This window comes from Giraffa tippelskirchi, chromosome 4, assembly GCF_054371585.1.
Source record: "Giraffa tippelskirchi isolate mGirTip1 chromosome 4, T2T-mGirTip1v1.2.pri, whole genome shotgun sequence".
In the NCBI taxonomy this organism is placed as follows: Eukaryota; Metazoa; Chordata; class Mammalia; order Artiodactyla; family Giraffidae; genus Giraffa; species Giraffa tippelskirchi.
In genome coordinates, this window is record NC_137278.1 from 4,145,256 (window position 1) to 4,165,425 (window position 20,170).

General features: G+C 49.3%; 1 protein-coding gene across 6 annotated transcripts in view; it reads left to right on the forward strand.

Annotated features, from left to right (window-relative positions):
* AK8 (adenylate kinase 8) overlaps window positions 1–20,170 on the forward strand; it is a 134,466-nt gene that overhangs the window by 69,402 nt on the left and 44,894 nt on the right. For all 6 annotated transcript variants that reach the window (XM_081590795.1, XM_081590796.1, XM_081590800.1 and 3 more), the window contains one exon: window positions 10,210–10,351. In XM_081590795.1, coding sequence (XP_081446921.1) covers window positions 10,210–10,351 — 142 coding nt within the window. The remainder of the gene's footprint in view (window positions 1–10,209; window positions 10,352–20,170) is intronic.

Genomic DNA, 20,170 nt, shown 5'->3' on the forward strand with positions numbered 1-20,170 from the left:
CTCCGCTGCAGAGGGTTCAGCGGTGCTGGCATCTCACGTCTTATCTTTGCTTTGGGCCCAGTAGGCGTGGCAGAGAGGGGAGTGATAGGAAGTGATCGAAATGAGCAGCTGCTCACCAAGGGCTGAGCAGCCTCCCAACTGGTAGGGGCGCCAGCCCTAACGGACTTTTCTGGGCTTGAAAAAAAAAAGCCAGTGTTAAAACAATTGTTGGCAACCATAGGAAGAAGACTTCAGTTGTAATCCGTTTGCTAGTTCTGGGAGGAAATAGAGCTTGTAAATTCTTTCTGTAAGGCCTTTTTATTTTGTACTGCGGTGTAGCCGATTAACAAGGTTGTGTCAGCGTCACGTGAACGGCGAAGGGACTCAGCCGTCCATGCACATGTATCCGTTCTCCCCCAGATTCCCCTCCCATCCAGGCTGCCACATAACATTGAGTAGAGTTCCCTGCACTACAGAGCAGGTCCTTGTTGGTTATCCATTTTAAATATAGCAGTGTGTATGTGTCCCTCCCAAACTCTCTAACTATCCCTTCCCCCAGCTTTCCGCCTGACAACCATAAGTTCATTCTCTAAGTGTGAGTCTTTTTTAAGTTCATTTGTGTCATTTCTTTTTAGATTCCACATTTAAGGAATGTCATATGATATTTCTCCTTCTCTGTCAGACTTACTTCACGCATTATGATAATCCCTAAGTCCGTCCATTGCTGCAAAATGGCATTATTTCATTCTTCTTAATGGCTGAGTAATATTCCATTGTGTATATGTACCACATCTTTATCCGTTCCTCTGTCAATGGACATTTAGGTTGCTTCCACATCTTGGCTATTGTGAACAGTGCTGCAGCAAACACTGGGGCGCATGTATCCTTTCGGATCACGTTTTTCTCTGGATGTAGGCCCAGGAATGAGGCTGCAGGGTCATCTAGTAGCTCTGCTTTTAGTTTCTAAAGGAAGCTCCATACTGTTCTTCATAGTGGCTGTACCAGTTTACATTCCCACCAAGAATGCAGAGGGTTCCCTTCTCTGTACACCCTCTCCAGCATTTATTGTTTGTGGAAGAACTTGTAAATTATTGTTTTAAATTGTTATCTCCTGGCACCATTGTCTGACAGGCAGATTTAAATATTGTTGTTGAGTACTCGAGATGTTAGGAAATAGATTTTTGGAACCTAAAGAAGCCTTAGAAGACATCTGTTCCCTCTTGTGCCTGGGAAACACTGCTGGCCAAAAGAGGCTCTTTTTAGGGCAAGTGACTTGAGTTTACGAAGGAAGTAAGTTCTCCAAGAGGACTTGCTCCCCACCCCTGAGGAATTGTGGAGTGCGACCAAGTCGAATAACCCGCTTTCTCGTCCTCCCGTCCTGAGCTGGTTTTAGAAATGTTGCGTTTATCCTTCTAAGTGCTCACTTGGGGCGCAGGATCCATCGTTGACCAGCAGGTGGCAGTAAATAATAAACAAAGAGCATCACTGAAGGCCCCCCCCCCCCCCCCCCGCCCCCGGCCCCAGGCCCCCAGGCGCTGCATACACTCCTGATTTCCGGCTGCGGCAGCGGAGAGGGCTTGCAGGCCTCGGCTTCCAGGAATCCGCATCATCCCGAGGGTGCTGGGCTCCCAGAAATGGTGGCGTTTAGCTTTCACTAAACTATAGTGCTCAGTAAGTCGGGGCCAGGAAGAGCCCAATCCACAGCCTGAGCCAAGCCCCCAGCAATCTGGGGAAGAGACAGACGTGTGGGGGGAGTGGGAGCCCTGTTTCCTTCAAGCATCCGTATGCATGAGATGGAAATAGAGAACAAAAACAAAAGCAGTGCTGCTTTCTCCTCCGCAGCAGCCAGGCTTCCTTTCCAAGACGTTCCCCCTTGGCCGGGTCAGGAGGGGGCGGGGCCTGGGAGCTGTGTTGGGGTGTGGGGAGGAGAAGAGAATGCTGAGCCCTCCATGAAACCCGGCAGGTGGCGAGTGTCCCTTTACTTGATTTTCAGTGGGGCCTTGGAGGAGAGGCGCTACAGGCTCTTTGGGGGAGGGCGGGTGTCTGTGTGTGCTATATTGTGTGCACAGGGGTGTGGGGGGTAGTGAGTGCTGTGCATGTGGGTGTGTCCTGTGTAGGGTGTAGGTAGGTGTGTAGCTGGTGTGTCATGTGTGTGTCCTGCAGGGATGCGTGCAGGTGTTACAGGTGATGGCCTGGGTGTGCGCACGTAGTGTGTCGGGAGCGTGTAGGGTGTGTATGTGGGGTTCTCGGCCTTTTCTGATCTGCCCGGGGGTGGCAGGAGGGTTAAATGGCGAATCCTGGGCACGCCAGTCAACCTTGGGAATTCTTTACCTTGAAGCACCGGCTGAGGGAGCTGTTCCCTTTCCTCCACTTTCCGTCCCAGCCTTTGGGGGCCAGCACCAGCGGCCTGATGCCCTGGGGTCCCTGCCTCCCCAAGCCGAGCCCTGGTCAGGGATGCTCACACGGATGCCGAGGCTTGGACCACAGGCGGCAGCGAGGTGCAAAGCGCAGCAGGAAGGGCCCGGGGGAGGGTTCCCAGCGAGTCCCCTCTGCCCTCGGCTCTGGCTCCACTGGATTTCCATGAGCTGGCCTGGGAGCTCTCTCGGGGCCCTCCGTAGTGAACGCCCCCAGCTCTCCGAGCTGGACTGCGCTGAGGATGCAGATTTGCCGCCCAGGAAGAATGTCCCTTCCAGTCACCTCACGGTGGCCTGACTCACAGGGCTCTTCCTTCTGCATGAGCCGGGGGACTGATATGTGGGAGGGAGCTTGAACACGCCTCCCCTCCAAGACCAGGGTGGGCCAGGTGTCCTGGGTGGGATCGGCGGGGGGCCTAGTAGGTCCCCATGGAGCCTAAAAGTCTTTCACTTGTGACCGTGGCTCCCCGTCCACCCTTGTGCCAAGCACACCCGGCCAGCAGGGAACAAACGGATTAAGATTTTAATAACCTCGAGGTCAATGTGAGGACAGCTATCTCTTGTGGAAGATTTTCAGAAAAAGAAAAAAATAACACCCGAAAGCATGTGATGTGGCCTTTATGAAATAATGGGATATTCGTATCTCGCACTTTGCTAAATTTAGGGTTGACAGGACGTTTCGGAGAGGTAGCCCTTGGCAGTAGCTTATACGCAGGGTAAGATGTTAGCTGTCAAGCCCAGAAATCAAGCCTGAGGCACCTGACTCGATGGAGAGAGACTCGAGGTCGCGCTGGAAATCTCTCTCCAAGAGGAGGATGAAGGGCAGTGGACAGCATTATCAAGGAGAATTTCAACTTCCGGCAGAACACCACGGGCGAGCTCTGTTCTGCGTTTTTGCTGAACTGGCCGGTCAGACCGTGCAGGGCTGGAAAAGTGAGTTGATGGCCTCCAGTGGGGCAGGGGGAAGGCAGCAGCCAGGCAGGGCACAGAGCAGAAAACCTGATGCGGGAGATACAGGGGTGGGCCTGGGAGATGCGCCAAAGGCAGGTCTTCCTGCCGCACCCGTCCCCCCGGGCCTGAGCCGCCGTCACTGGGAGGGCCTCTCACCGGCAAGGACACGTCTGGTGGGGTCTGTCATTTGTTTTAGCGGCCAGCAATGTTTCCCAGCCTCCAACGGGGGAGCACAGCCCATCCCTGGGAGGAGGCCCTTGGTGATGCCCAGAGCTGTCCGTGCTGCGAGGGGACCGGCAAACCTCCGTGGCCTTGCAGCCTCTGTCTCCCAGGTCCCAGGAGCCCCGGTTACTGATGTTCAACCTTGACCGAGATACGTGGAGGGCAGCAGCCTGGTGTGCGCTTTAAGCAGCTTCCCCAGGATTGCCCAGGGATGGCAGGTCTGGGTGGGTACCATGATGCCAGGCTCCTGGGCCCAGAGTACCAGCAGGCAAGGGCTCCATCCAGCCCTTGGGTCCCCCCAAAGTGAGAGCCCCTTCTGGGGCGTGAGGACAGCTTTCTAGGGAGATTCATCCTTTAAGCCACTGCGACAGTGTCTCACAGTGGTCGTTTCAACCTCTTTTAGGCCTTTAAATCGTTTCCTTTAGACAAAAACCCCACTTTGTCAGTGGAAGTCGTTAAACATGTTTGGAAGCAGAGTAGAATAAGGAGCCCAAGGGGACCCATCGCCAGTGCAGGGAACCTGCATGTTCTAGATAAACAGTGCAATGGATCTTGCACCTGCAAGATCCCCTCCCCACGTAAGATTATTTTGAAACTAATTCCCACTGTCAAGACGTATTCCCTTGACTACCTGTTTAGTTCACAAGTACATTGTGGAGTGGATGAAAGGAGCCCTGGGAGAACCCACTGCCATGGGACCTGACTCAGTGCTTGGAAGGACAGGCCTGGTTTCAGGAGATAGTGCTATGCTGTCATTCATTCATTCATTCATTCAAAGAGTGTTTATTAAGCACCTGCCAAGTGCCTGGCATGTGTACCAGGTAGCAATGAGCCTGACTTGACGGGGGACCCTGCTTTCTCCAGTGGGGGACGAGGGTGTAGGCATTAAACAAATACTCCACTGATGATTATTGATCCACACTTGTGGGAAGCCCCTCTGAGGAGAAGCGCTCATTTGAGAGCCTGCAGAGGGGGGCTTGTTTTGGTATTGGCTGGAAGCTGGAGTCTGTGTGAGTGGCCACCTTCTTCCCCATCCTCGGGGGCGATGAGACCTTGCCCTCCTCCGAAGCCCTCATTGTCACACCTCCTGGGCCCTTAGGCTCTCCGCTGAGATGTGTCGGCTTGTGTTATCACCCTCTCGACTCCAGGACCCTGAGCCCCCGAGGGACCGGCCATCACTCGTGGGGCATCAGCGTGGCCCCGCCTCTCTCCCCTGTGTGTGTGTACACGTGTGTGTGTGTGTATGTCAGTATATGCTTCAATGGCTTCCCTGGTAGCTCAGTTGGTAAAGAATCTGCCTGCAGTGGAGGAGACCTGGGTTCAATCCCTGGGTCTGGAAGATCCCCTGGAGAAGGAAATGGCAAACCACTCCAGTATTCCTTGCCAGAGACAGAGGAGCCTGGCGGGCTACAGTCCATGGGGTTGCAAGAGTCAGACTTAGCAACTAAACCACCAGATCATATTATCCACGTCGTTTACTTGCTTTTTTTCCCCATTTGAGGCCTCTTTCCAAGTCAGCATAGATGATTTTTTTAAAGGTTCCCTAATAGCACACTGCATATATGTCTCGTCCTTTATGTAAGCTGTCCTCTGCTGATGGACATTTGAAATTGTTTCCATCATCCCTCTTATAAACAGCACTGAAACGGACATCCCCACGTGCACATCTTTTGTCCTCTCTGCTGTTGTATCTTAGGTGTAAATTCTTTGCAACATGATTGCTGGGCCACGAGGCATGTACATTTTAACTTTTGATGCCAGTTGGGAAATTCCCTCTAGAAATCTTTGCCAACTTAACAAGGGAAAAAAAACAAAAAACAACCGCAAACCAAGAAGTCTCTTTGTGTTTCTGTCTGGTCAGACTTCTTGACCTTGAGTCAGTTCTCTCCTCTGTGCAACTGGCTTGCACAGGTCACTTAACTCACAAGCTTTTGGGGCCTTGGTTTCTCAGCTTTGAGATGAGGGTGGTCAATGGGACGACCTTCCAGGCCTCTCCCTCTCTGAGCCTCTGAGCAGTCTCTGTTGCCCTCAGAAGCTCAGTGCTCAGCCGTCCACCCCTAACTGCAGCTTGGTCTCCAACAGCACTGATTAGTGAAGAAAATTACTGGCCCAATGCAATCCTCACCCTCATCAACAGAGGCCTTCACGGGGCCCAGGGCATCACTGTTCAGCAAACTAATTGCCCAGTGGACCCTCCCCCAAGGACAAGCCTGTCTCAGGCCCACAACCCTCTCCTGAAGCCAGATTCAAGCTCAGATGGTCATGTTTGTAATTTGAGGGTCCCTGTGCTTACCAATGGCTTCATCACAGCCACCTGATGGGACTCTGGGTAAGCTTTCAGAAGGAATTAGATTTATACCTGCACCTCCCTTCAGAAGACCTCGATGGGTCTGGCAGGCCCCATGAGTTGTCTCCAAGCCCCATAACAGCCGGTGAGGCAGGTGTCATGGAGGAGGACTCTGACGGTCAGGGAGGTCCCACAGCTGGACCCCAGGGCTCTCCGCTCACATTTGCTCCAAGAAAAGGAGCCCAGGGGAGCCAAGAACTGAGTTTTCTGGGTTTTATTCTAAGGAACTCTCATAAAGGCAGCAATACTTACTAATCTTTCTGCCCTTGCATCCCACCTTAGGGCTCAGCCCACTCACCTTCCCCGCCTGTAGGTGAAGATCCTGCCCCGTTAGTCTCAGGGCTGATGGGGGCGGGTCTGGAGAGGGATGCAGGGAGCTCCTTGTACCTCGGCCGGTCTCTCTGATGGGGCGTTGCTGGAAGCGTCCCTCAGCCGCTCTGGGTGCCCGAGGACTTGAGGGCACTGTGCTTGTGGGGTCAGCAAAAGATGGTTTCCTTTCCTTTTATGTATTTATTTATTATTTATTTTGGCCATGCCGTGCAATTTGCAGGAACTTGGTTCTCTGACCAGGGATTGAACCTGGGCCACTGCAATGAAAGCGCCGAGTCCTAACCACTGGACCACCAAGGGATTCCTTTTTTTGATTTGGTTTCCTTTTAGAAATTTAAAACCCTGGAGCTGTTCACAGCTGCTTTGCACTCGGGGGTCCTCAGCCTGAGCTCTTTGCGGACTTTGTTGTTGTCGTTGTTCAGTTGCTAAGTCACATCTGACTCTTTGCAATCCCGTGGACTGCAGCACGCCAGGCTTCCCTGTCCTTCACCACCTCCCAGGGTTTGCTCAGACTCTCGTCCATTGAGTTGGATGGTTGCCATCTGATCATCTCATCCCCTGTCGCCCCCTTCTCCTCCTGCCCTCAGTCTTTCCCAGCATCAGGGTCTTTTCCAATGAGTCAGCTCTTTGCATCAGGTGGCCAAAGTATTGGAGCTTCAGCTTCAGTATCAGTCCTTCTGGTGAATATTCAGGGTTGATTTCCTTTAGGATTGACTGGTTTGATCACCTTGCTGTCCAAGGGACTCACAAGAGTTGTCTCCAGCACCACAGTTTGACAGCATCAATTCTTGGGCACTCAGCAGACTTCACAGGAGGTAAAGTGCTATCCTTAGAGCCTGGACCCCAGCTGGGGACTCCACTGGCTGATCCCACGGAATGGGCCATCCTTGTGCAAAAGTGGCAAAGCGCACATTCCTGGCGTTCTAGCTCAGGATCCTGAGATCAGCCCTTGTGTGTTCTTTCAATAAATGTGCATTGAAGGCCTGTGCCCAGTCCTTCCCCAGATGGCCTGGGGGCGGGCAGATCTACTTCCTTCCGGAAGACCTGACAGGACCTCCGCACCCCCACTTCCCAGAGACCCTCCGCTCCAGCCACACTGGCCCTTTTTCCGTCCCTTGAACGTGCCAAGGTTGTTCCAGCCTCAGGGACTTTGCCCTTGCCCTCAGCTCCACCCTGAGCATCCTCGCCAGATCTCCATGAGGTTGAACTCACGGTCCAGATCTCGGCCAGTTGTGACCTCAGAGACCATCTTGGATCCAGTCAAACCAGCAGCAACCCACCACTTGGTTTGCTTTCTTCCTAGTATTTATGACTTTCTGAAATGGTTATTTATTTATCTGTGCATTGTCTGTCTCGCTGGCTGGAATGTAGACTCCAGGAGGGCAGGGCCCTTGGCTTCTTGTTTGCTGTGGGTGGCAGCATCAGACCCTGAGCCTGGGCATAGCTTGGATGCTATATAACGCCCCACCGGACAGACACTGGGAAAAGCTTATTTCTGGATGGGTTTCAATTTCCGTGAGAATCTCCATAAATATTTAGGGGTAGGCCTGGATTAGAAGGCTGTATAGAGATTCGTGACCCTCATTGTCTTGAACCTGTATTTATTTCTCCTGACAGATAACATGAGGTTTCTGAATCAGAGAAAAGGTCCGTTACTTATTCACATAGTGGTCTTAGTGGTGGCTCCCCGCACCCCAACTTGTCACAGGGGTCACTGGTGGGAGCCAGTGTGTACTGCATGCGTAGGGAGTGGAGCGCGGAGCTGGGGAAGGGGACCCCCAAAGCCGTGACAGCTGCCCCTCTGCTCTCCCCGCCCTTGCCCTGAATACAAACAGCTCCTGGGGGGTGAGGGGGCAATCAGTAGGTTTCCTACCCCCTGGGATAAGAACAGAGGACTTGGGACAGGGGTCCCGAAATCTCTCCATCTTTAACTGCCCAGGCTTGCTTGAAATCAGCCATCCTGTATCCCAGGAGCGAGTTTAGAACACCTTGACCCTGGGGAAAACACATGAGGGTTCATGGAACAGTTTCCTGACCTACATCTCCCGAACCAGAGAGCACAAGCCGCCAGCTCTGAGGGCCTCGCACATGCCTGGGATGATGTGTCGCGTTGATCTCCTGGAGACGGAGCCCGGCATCCTCTTGGCACATGAGGAAACCGGGACTGGGAGAGCTCCCCCAGTGGAGGTTGGCTGGCACCCAAGGGCAGGGCTGAGACCAGACCCCAGATTTGTGGGTGCCCCCAGCCCAGCTCCCACTCTTCTTCTGAGCTCCCCAGAGTCCGGTCGAGTTGCTTTTTAACATCTTTGTTGCAGTGAAGCTTTGCAAACGGAGGGCTCTGGTCTATTTCTTCCACCACGTCCTGTGTGCCAGGCACTGTGTTAATTATGGAAAAGCAAGGTGGGCGTGGTCCTTTGTCTTGTTCAGGGGCGGGGCGGGGAGGGAGAGGGGCAGCTGTCACGGCTTCGGGGGTCCCCCCCACCAGCTCTGCAGCACTATACAAAGCATTAGCTGGAGCATTAAGGACAGGGAGGCAAGTGGAGGTGAAGATGCACAGCTGTTAACCCAGCTGTGGACTGTCCCAGGAGCGGACACTCCTCGGGGGTCTGGCCCCAGGCAGGGCGTGGGGGAAGGAGGCTTGGCCGGAGGGACCGGCACTTTCAAGGGGAGGTGGAGAGCTGGGGGTAGATTTCACTCGGGGGAGGCAGGCCCTGGACCCTGTAGGGCCCTGTCGACCATAGCGTAGAGCACTGGGCAGCCACGGCAGGATTCAGCAGGGGAGGGATGGGATTAACTGCATCAGCTCCGTGCTGACCTGTCTCAGCCAGATCGTCTCATTAGAGCAAAAGCCCTTCCCTGCTCCTTGCTTGGAACTGGGGAAGGAAGGCTGAAAGATGTGAAAACAAAATCAGGGAAATCCTGATTGGAGGAGGGTTAGATGGAGGTTTATGATTCTTGGGCAGCAGGGTAGTCACTTGGTGTGTCCCGGCCATGGAGAAGAGCAGCTGGTAGTGATTTTTTCTGGATCTCTCACCCGGCTGTCAGCCTAGGGGGCCTTTGGGAAGGTTCCAGTCATGTGTATTAGGGCCACTGGGCTGACCGCCGGATGGCCCGTCGGAGGACAACCGAGCATCTCCAGAGAAGCCGCCGACAGCTCTGTCACTGCCACTCGGAAAACCTGCTCGTCATCAGGCCCACATTTATAGCAAACAATGGTAATATTTACCAAGTATCTCTGGAAAAATGAGTGCAAAGCACAGGAAATGCAGTGCAAATTGCTAGAACGCAGTACATTAGCAACACAGGCCATTTAATGAGTCTGGGAAGAAAGGTATGAATTTCAGGAAAATGTCAATTGCAGCAATGTAAACAAGAGGCTTCTTAACATCTCCTTCTCGGCAAGGCTTGATTTCAGTCACCGGTTATAACTAACGCTGTGATTCTCAAGAGAGATTTGATTCTCAACAGCAAGGAGGGGAGAACCAGGGGGAAGGGGCGAAGAAAGGGGTGGGTTGCCTGTGCATCGTAAATTAGCAGAGAGCCTCGGGGGCACCACTACTGCTCCACTGGAGGAAAACCAAACCTTCCACGGGGCTTCCATGAAGTCTTTTGCAGCAAAAGCTGGATCCTGGGGGGCAGGGCGGGGAGAAGGGTGCCCGCACATCACTGGGGAGCTGGGAGCTGTCCTGGCTGCCGATGGGCGTCTATCCCGTCAAAGTCAGGGAAAGCTCAACGTCAAGGTCAGCCAGCGCATTCGCTCCCCGCACAGTCACGTCCCCCTCATTGGTGGGACCGCGGAGCGCCCCGAGAAACAGGCACCCACCCCCTCAGCCACCTAAACCCGCCTCTTCACCAGTTCAAAGCCCGGTCAGATGAAGTTAGGAAGCCAGTGGGCAACGGCCTCGGAGGCGCCCTCACCTTCCTATTGGCTCCGAAGAGTGAGCAGCTGTCCTCCTTTCTCCGCAGTCCCCGACAACGTCATCATGAAGGTGCTGAGGCAGCGCCTGGACCAGCAGGACTGCGTGGAGAGAGGGTGGGTGCTGCATGGCTTCCCGCGAGACCTGGACCAGGCGCAGGCGATGGACAGCCTGGGCTACAAGCCCAACAGGTGAGCAGTCCGCTTCCCGCGGACTCCCGGGAAGGTCTCTGCCGCCTCTCCAGGTCCCTCTGACAACGGGCAGTTTGCCTGGACCCTGCCCATGGTCCCGAGAGGGCGTGTGTCCCAGCCACCCCCATCCCACCCCCGTCCTGTTTACCCTGAGAGCCAGGAGTCCAGCTTGGGTTCACATCCCGGCTCTGCCGCTCACCTTACTGGGCCTGAATGTCCATCTCTGAGTGATGACACGTGTCAACCAGTCTCGCCTGCCTCGTGGGATTGTGATGCAAAGCACCTATTGTTTCCACAATTTCCCTTTTTTATTTGGATCTTTGATGCGTCTGATATTCACTTATTTAAAATTTTTAAAATATCGTGTATTTTTGGCTGGTACTGTTGCTGCATGCAGGCCCTCTCTGGTTGCAGCAAGCAGGGGCTGCCCTCTTGTTGGGGCGCACAGGTGCTCGAGCGCTTGGGCTCAGTAGTTGCATCTTGGGCTCGTTGCCCCGAGGCAGGTGGAATCTTCCTGGACCAGGGATGGAACCTCTGCATTGGCAGGCGGATTCTTAACCACTGGACCCCTGGGGAAGTCCCTGATGTTTATTTTGATGTAGGTTTGCTATACCAGCCTCCTTTCCCCCAAACTGTTGGCCATTTCCTTCAAAATGATGTCAAATATTGTTGAATATTCTGTCCTTCCTCCACTATCTTGAACTTGAGAGCACCCCACAACTGTAGATGTTGTGGAAGTAAACAAAGACCCCCCACATGAAGAAAACAAAAGCTGTCGGAGTTTGCTGTTTATACCAAGAGAGTCGGCCACCTGGTGGCTCGGGGTATGTATTTATATGTGGTCTGACCACTGTCTGCTTGTAGATACCGTCTCTCAATATACTTGTCTATACTTCCAAACTTTCTGTTGTTCCCCACAAGTCTACCTCTGCAGCAAAAAGGCATGGCAACCCACTCCAGTGTTCTTGACTGGAGAATACCATGGACAGAGGAGCATGGTGGGCTACAGTCCAGAGGGTCGCAGTCAGACACGACTGAAGCGGCTTAGCATGGCATGGAACCACACCATTTAACTACTTTAGCTTTATCGTATATTTCAAAATAGCCAATGCAGGACAAGGCCGTCTCATTACTCTTTTTTTAAAGACTATTTTCTTTATTTCTTTGGCTCTACCGAGTCTTAGTTGCAGCACGTGGAACCTTTAGCGTGTGGGATGTAGTTCTCTGACCAGGGATCAAACCCAGGCCCCCTGCATAGGGAGTCTTAACCACGAGACCACAAGGGAAGGCCCTCATTACTCTTCTTTAGTGTCTGTCTCACGTATTGAGTATTCCAAATGAACACTGCTGTTGACATTTTAACTGGAATCACATTAAGCTTATGGCTTGGTCTGTTGCAGTCTGTGGCCCTGTTCTCCCCTCGTCCTTTTGTGAAACAATCAACATTTTATTGGGGCCCATGCTTTTCATTTTAAGTGTTTTTCTAGGTATTGTGTTACCTGTTTTTCTTCTTGTTGATATTGTGATAATAAGACATTTGCATCCTTTTTATTTTCTAACTGGATTTCTCAGGATTCTGAGAATGGTTTTTTCTTCCTTATTTTTATGTCCCAGCTTGTCTCCTGGAACCCTCTGACTGCTTCTGGTAGGTCTTCAGTTGATTCTCTTGGGCTTTTCAGGGGGGATCATCATGTCATCACAAATATTTATCTTTTTGCCCTTTTCCTTTCCAGTATTTATATTTTTTCATTTTGCTCTTTTGCCTAACTGCATTGAATAGTACTTTCAGAACTGGATCGTGATAGACAAGTGTTTGTTTTTGCCCCTGACCTGAAGGATTATCCTGTATTCTACCACGAAGGCACTACTATCATTCGCGGTATATAGAGTCTTTATAAAGTTACAGAGGTGTAGTTCTGGGACTTCCCTGGTGGTCCAGTGGTTGAGAATCCTCATTTCCATTGCAGTGGGCATGGGTTTGATCCCTGGTCGGGGAACTAAGATCCCACATGCCTCACACGGTACAGCAAAAATAAATACAGAATAAATAATTTTTTAAAAGTATAGTGTTTAGAGTTTAAAATGTCTGAAGTTGATGTTAAATTTCATTCAAAGGCTTTTTTGGCATCTTCTAAGACAGATGTTTTTTCCTTCTCTTTCTGACGTATGAATGTAATAAATTATTTTAGCAGGTTTTCTGACAGTAAGTCAGCCTTTCTTCCCTCCAGTGACTGTCACTTGCTCCTGGTGTGTTATTCTTTCAATATACGGCTTGTGGCAGACACAGTTTTGATTCTCCGTGACCTATGGAGCCTCCCCACCATGTCTTGCCTGTGAATGTTAGGTTACATGGCAAAAGGAACTTTGCCGCTGTAATTAAGGTAGCTGAGCAGTTGGCTTTAAAGTAGGTAGGTCATCCTAGTGACCTTGATTGTGCTGCAGTTGGACCTATACCAGACTTCTGACCTACAGAACTGTGGGATGATAAATTTGAACTTTTTAAAGAAACTGCATCTGTGGTAATTAGTTACGGCAGCAGTGGGAAACTAATATACTATTGTATGCTATGGCTACATTTTTATTTAGATTTTTTCTATGTTAATAAGCGTATGTAATATTGGGTCTGAATGTTTTCCATGTGTTTTGTCCTCTGTCAGGCTTATAGGATCAATGATGTGGTCGTAGGTTTTTGTTCTTTGCCTAGGGCTGGAATAGTTTTTAAAATTCCAGCTGTAACTGTTCCTTGGAACAGGCTTGTTAATAATTTGCTTGTGTGTTTCCTGCAGCTTTTGCCGCGTGTGTTTTGGTGCTGTGTCATTTAGCTCATTGGTTTTTGTCAGCCATGTGTTCATCGCACGGCACCCCGTTGATGAAAGTGACCGTCTGGGACAGGACCATTGCTCGTCTCCTCTGTCGTGGACTCGGTTCTCTCCTGGGTACCAAGACATCAGTGTTCACTGGAGCACACTGGTGTCTGACATAAGAGAGCCCGTTTTCCAGCCTCCGGTCCAGCTGTGTGGAACCACAGGACTAAGTCCTGGTCAGTGAGATACAAGCGCACTTGTGTGTGTGATTTCCAGAAAACCTGCCCTCAGAGAGCAGACTCAGCCGGGAAGAGCTCTTTTTTTTTTTTTGTCCCTTTTATTTTGCCTTTCTTTTCTTCTTTTTCCCAATGTTAATAATCACCTTGCCTTCTCACTTGCCTAGTTTTCTTTGTTATCTCTTTGCTACTTATTTGTACACCCTATAGCAGCCTCTCAGAGCAGTATTCCACAAAGTCCATCGTTTTGCGTGAACCCTGAGTTCCAGCTTTTTTCCTTGTTTATTCCCGTTCCTCTCTTGTTTGGACTGCCTTTTCTATAGGCTTACTGCAGGGCTTTCCCAGGACTTCTCTGCACTGTGATTAGAGGAATCCCTTTGCTTTTCTTCGGAGCTGGTTTCTGTGTTTCCTGAGTCCTGCCTCTTCCTCTTTCTCACATACGCCCTTATTTTAATACAGCATATCCTCCAGGTGCTTCTCAGGTTAAAAAGATGATCTAACATAGTAGGCTGTTACACCCTCGTCACATTTGCTCCAAACTGAAAAATTGCACAGTGAAACTTCAATTATTTCTTTGGTCTGGGTTTCATGTATTCCACTGGACCAAAAATTATTGTGTGAACCCATGTCCTTCAGTTCTGGGAAATTCTCTTGAATCATTTCATTGATTTTTCTCTATTTGTGTTTCTTTTTATTGTCTCTGGAGCCTGCTGACTGGGTATTAGATCTCCCGCACTGGCCCTTGTCAATGTTTTAGACATATCTTTTCTCTCTTGCATTGTGTATCTTTTGGTTTGTGGGAGTGAGAGCACTCTTGCATGGAGAATCTCTTGGACTGAGGAGCCTGGCCGGCTACGGTCCGTAGGGTCACAGAGAGTTGAGCACGACGGAAGTGACAGCATGCACACAGGTGGTTTACTTTTGTTTGTTAGTTTTGTTCTACTTTCTAGGAGATCTGCTCGACTTTCTCTTCTAACCCTTTTATTGAATTTCTAATTTCTGCTGTAGTGTTTACTTTTATCATACTCAGGAGGTTTTGTTTTTGTTTTTTTTTTCCCTCTGAATATCACTTTTATAGTTTCTTGATTTTGTTTCATAGATTTTTTTTTTGTTAATCTCTTGAAGATGTTAATGGCAGGGTTGTTTTTGCAGGAGGGTGGTGGGGAAAGGGTTTTTTTCTCTCCTGCATAGTTTTTTTCTACTGAATTTTTGTCTTGGTCTCATTCTTTCTCAGTTGGGTCTTTTTTTTTTTTTTTTTCCAGATGTTGGGTTACCCTTGGTTGTTTGCTCATGAGTAAGAATGGACTTCCCAGGTAGTGCTAGTAGTAAAGAACCTGCCTGCCAACTCAGGAATGTTAAGAGACCTGGGTTTGATCCCTGGGTCAGGAGGATCCCTTGGAGAAGGGAATGGCAACTCACTCCAGTATTCTTGCCTGGAGAATTCCATGGAGAGAGGAGCCTGATGGACTACAGTCCATAGGGTCACAAAGAGTTGGACACGACTGAAGTGATTTAGCAAGAATGATAGGTAGAAAGCTATTTGGGAGCACAGATGGAGCCCATAGGATTTGTCTTCACTGAAGGATGATCTGTTTGAGTCGTTTGTGCAGAGTCCTCCCACCAATTCAGCATCTATAAGTCTTTTTCCCACAGAGGACTCGTCCAATCTCCCACTGGAGGGTGAAGGTCAGGGGTCTGGAGGAGAAACAGGGCAGTGGGAACAGGGAGGATGTGAGCAGAGGCCTCACAGACTGTATGCCACATGCATATGTAGTTTTCACTGAATTCCCCTAATTATGATACAGATTCAGATTCTCAACTGTGCTCAGCATTCTTCAAGTCCAAAGTGAAAGTGAAAATGGTAGTCATTCAGTCGTGTCCGACTCTGCGACCCCATGGACTGCAGCCTGCCAGGTACCTCTGTCCATGGGATTTTTCAGGCAAGAATACTGGAGTGGGTAGCCATTCGTTTCTCCAGGGGATCTTCCTGACCCAAGGATCAAACCCGGGTCTCCTACATTCCGGGAGGATTCTTTACCATCTGAGCCACCAGGGAACCCCCTCAAGTCCAAAGGGCCTGTGTAATATCCTCTCTAGAGAATAAGCCTTCCATTTCTGCCCCCGTGGAGGAGGGCACCCCCTCACATGGGCGGAGTTAGGAGGGCATCTGGGGCTTAGCATCCTCTTCAGTGAATTTCAACCAGTCCTTATTTCACCCATAGTTTCCAAGTGGTGCTGGTACTGAAAGTGGAGTCTGACTGCTCACCGCACAAAAGTGTATAAAGAGGCCAGGCTGGTGGATAGGAAAGTTTGCTTTATTTCAGTTACTGACAACCGAGACTCCTCTCCAAAGGCTGATTCCCTCCCACTGACAAACTGTGGGCAAAAGCTTTTATAGATGAAGAGAGGGGGCTACATGCAGAAACAGCACAGTCAGCTCTGACAGTTACCTTGAAATTGATCATGAGTGGTCTGATCAGTGTCATCTCATTTGTTTTAGATACAGCAATCTTCAGTTTGCTCCCATTTCTTTGAGGCCAGTTCTTGGAACTGTGGCAGCTTATGTCATGGCTACAGTCTGGCCATCATGTAATTAACTTCTTCCACCTGCCAGAGGCTTCAGCATCTACATACAGCTCACAGGATATGGCTCAGAATATTATCTAAAGCCTTTGAGGAGGAACTAAAGGTCTTTGACTGTGCTTACTGACTGAACTGTTATTATTTAGTCTTATTTGACTCTTTTCCTTTGATTCTGCATTTTTTCTCACTTCTCCAATTAAAGTTATTCTCTGGTTTAAGTTTTCCACAGACAAAAGGCAGGCGGAGGACATGGGGGGAGGACCATAGCGTTCTGCTCCATTTCAGTGCCTGTGCCTGAGCCTTTTGAGGATTTGCTGATGGGGCCTGGGTTTGTTCTCAGCTTTTCCCACTGCTGACTTGAGATTTGCCTTTCTGAGGTCTCTACAGTTTCTTGCCACTGATCCAGCTCTTTCCAGCATCAAAATAAATAAATAAATAAACAAACCTTAAAAAAGTTCAATGGATTATTTTGGCCGTGCTTTGTAGCATTCAGAATCTTAGTTCCCCAACCAAGGACCGAACCCAGGCCCCCTGCAGTGGAAGAGCAGAATCTTAACCACCGAACGAACTGCCAGGAATTCCCCCCAAAACGTTTTAAGTTGCCTTCCCTCCCTCAATTCTCCCTGTCTTTGCTGGTTTGGGTTTCAGAATCCCTTTCCTGTCACTCTTCTGTGGGGTTTGGGAGGAAATAGAGTGTGGTGCACAGCTCAACGTGCCATGTTTACCCACAACTCATTTGTTTCATTGCATTTTCGGGTCTCTTACTGTCAGTTACTTTGCTTCTTATTTTAGGTTGTCGTGTGGGACAGAATGAAATTGGGTTTAATATGTTTTATTCAACCTGCTTGTCTTTTTCCTTGAACGGTTGAATTTATCCCACTATATTTTTGCTTTTCATCCTTTATCTTATGCTTCCTCGTGGTTCCCTTTGTTCTCCATCGTTTTTGTGGTCTGTGTTTCCCTTTTGTTGTGTTATTGCTTCTGTTGGTTCCTCTCCGCTCCGCCCCCCTCCCCCAGTTGGTTTAGAAGATAACCTGCTTCTAGCTCTACTAGTCCCATCAAGACGGCTTGATCAAACTTGTGTTTCTCAATTTGTCAATTCTGAAACGAAACAGAATATTCCGACTCCGTCATATGAAAGATGAGGGAGAAAATGCTCCACCTCCATTTCTGCTGAGGGGCCACGGGGGGCCTCAGGGGCCTCGGGGGGCCTCAGGGGCCGCGGGGGCTGTGGGGACGGTTGGGAGCAACAGACACGTGTGATCTCAGTCTGTTTTACACAGATTATTACTTTTAAGATCACTAAGCTTTTATTTCTAGAAATATAACAATTACATTCTGTTGTTAGCTGTACTTACTGTATTTGAGAAGTTTTCATTCTCTCTTCAGCTGGATTCAATACCAGCTATTCACATTGTTCAGCCTCTTCACTTATCTGTTTTCATTCATCGTTCATTTGAATGGATTAAGTCTTTGAGTCACTTTCAACAAGGGTTCATACATGCTTAACTTCCTAAATTCTTGCACATTTGAGATTCTTTCTGTTAACTTTACTTGTAAACATCTAACAAAGTAAAGAATTCCCCCATCACATTTCTTACCCCTGAGCATCCTGCATCATTTCTATACTGTGCTCTGACACCTGTGGGGTTGTGGTAACACCTGAGGTCCGTGAGCTTTTTTTTACATTTAAGGTAATATACGTCTTATGTCTGGATGCTCTCTCGCTCTCAATTCATTTATATTCACCAGGCCATGTGTCAGTTCTGGTTCTCTTTATTGCTTTTCTCTGGAATATTATGAATCCTTTCCATTTCCATTATTTCAGGAGAATTTTCTTCTAGTACATATATTAATATTTTTCTGGTTCATTCACTTTGTGTTCTTATTTAGGTGTGCTAAGTCACTTCAGTAGTGTCTGACTCTTTGCAACCCCATGGACTGTAGCCCGCCAGGCTCCTCTGTTCATGGGGTTCTCCAGGCAAGAATATTGGGGTGGGTTGCCGTGCCCCCTCCTCCAGGGGATCTTCCTGACCCAGGGATCGAACCCGCATCTCCTGTGGCTCCTGCATTGTAGGCAGATTCTTTACTGCAGAGCCACTGGGGAAGCAAGACCGATTAAATATATATTGGACATTCATCATCTGTCTTTCATAATTAGGATTTCTTTCTAGTAGCTTTTATCTTTTCCTTTTCTGTATTATTTTTTAAATCGTCCTTCACAATAAGTTTATTTAAATAAATATCAGTATTATTTCTTGTTTCTTCTTTTTTCACTTCTATAATTCTTTTACATTTCCCTTATTTTTCCCCCCTTAATCTTTTTTTTAACTTTTTTTGGCTGAACAACACGGCATGCAGAGTCTTAGTTCCTGGATCAGGGATTGAACCTGGGCCACGGCACTGAAAGTGCCCAGTCTCGACCACTGGACCCCCCAGGGAACTCTCTTTCTCCCTTAATGCTGTCAGTTTTCTTTCTTCTCCTTCTAAATTTTTTTTCTTTTTTTTTTAATTTATTTTTTTATTGAAGGATAATTGCTTTACAGAATTTTGTTTTCTGTCAAACCTCAACAGGAATCAGCCATAGGTGTACATATATCCCCTCCCCTCCCTTTTGAACCTCCCTCATCTCCCTCCCTTCCCACCCCTCTAGGTTGATGCAGAGCCCCTCTTTGAGTTTCCTGAGCCAGACAGCAAATCCCCGTTGACTATCTATTCTCTATATGGTAATGTAAGTTTCCGTATTACTCTCTCCATACATCTCCCCCTCTCCCCGCTCTCCCCACGTCCGTAAGTCTGTTCTCTATGTCTGTTTCTCCATTGCTGCCCTGTAAATGAATTCTTCAGTACCATTTTTCTAGATTCCATATATATGCTTTAGAATACCTCCTTTTAAATTTTATCTCATCCTCTTTTCTTTGATTTCTCCTATCATAGAGTCTATTCTCTCTAAATTATTTTGACCATTGATAAGGCTTTTTTTTTTTTTTAACGTTTTGTGTGTTTATTGATATTTCTGGCGGCGCTGATTCCTTATTGCTTTCATGAGGGCTTTTCCTAATTGCGGCGAGCAGGGGCTATGCTTTGTCTCCTGCACGGACTTCTCCCTGTGGTGGCTTCCCTTCTTTTGGAGCACGGCTCTAGACGTGCAGGCTCAGCAGTTGCAGCTGCCAGGCTCCAGAGGTCAGGCTCAACAGTTGTGGCACACCAGCTTAACTGCTCCTCAGCATGTGGAATCTTCAAGGAACAGGGATTGGACCCATGTCTCCCGCATTGGCAGGCAGAGTCTTTACCACTGAGCCACCAGAGAGGTCCTTGGTAAGGCTTTATCTAACGTGTGCTGCTGTTGCCTGGAGTAATTTTTCTTCCAAAGGGTATTCATTCTGTCTCTGTTTCTCTCTTTACACTTTTCGGACTCTTATTTGGCAATGTCTATACCTGAGTCCCAAGGTGGGTATATTTTGCAAATCACTTGTCTCTGTATAGGTCTGATGTTTGTCTAAGAAGAGCATGAGTTGGTTCTAGAAGACAGACAGAAAATTAGTTTTCTATGACTGTTGCCATAAGCTACCACAAACGAGATGGGGTGGATGGCATCACTGACTCAATGGACATGAGTATGAGCAAGCTCCGGGAGGTGGTGAGGACAGGGAAGGCTGGCGTGCTGCAGCCCATGGGGTCGCAAAGAGTCGGACGCGACTGAGCGACCGAACAACCACCACCGCCAGCTTAGTGGCTTAAACAACACACATGTATTGTCTCACCATTCTGTCCGGCTGACGTCAGTATGTGGGACGGGCTGCATTCCTTTCTGGAGGCCCTAGGAGGAGTCCGTTTCCTTCCCCGTTCAGCCTCTCGAAATTGCCTCCCATCCTGGGATCATCTCCCCCTTCCTGTTTGTTCAAAGACAGCATCGTTGCCACACGTGACCTTCTTCTGTACTCACATCGCCCTCTGACCAGAGCTGGGAACAGTTCTCAGACTCCTGTGATTGGAGCGGGTCCACCCAGATGATCTAACCTATCAAGGTCCTTAGTGTAACCGCAGTGCGGAGCCGCTGCTCCAGGTAAAGCAGCCCATTCACGGATTCTGGGGGTTAGGGGTGGATCTCTTCATGAGGGGCACTCTTCCGTCCCCCCTGGTTGGAGTCTCTCCTCAGCCCTATCTTAATCACGTCCCCAGCACTGGGTCTGGAG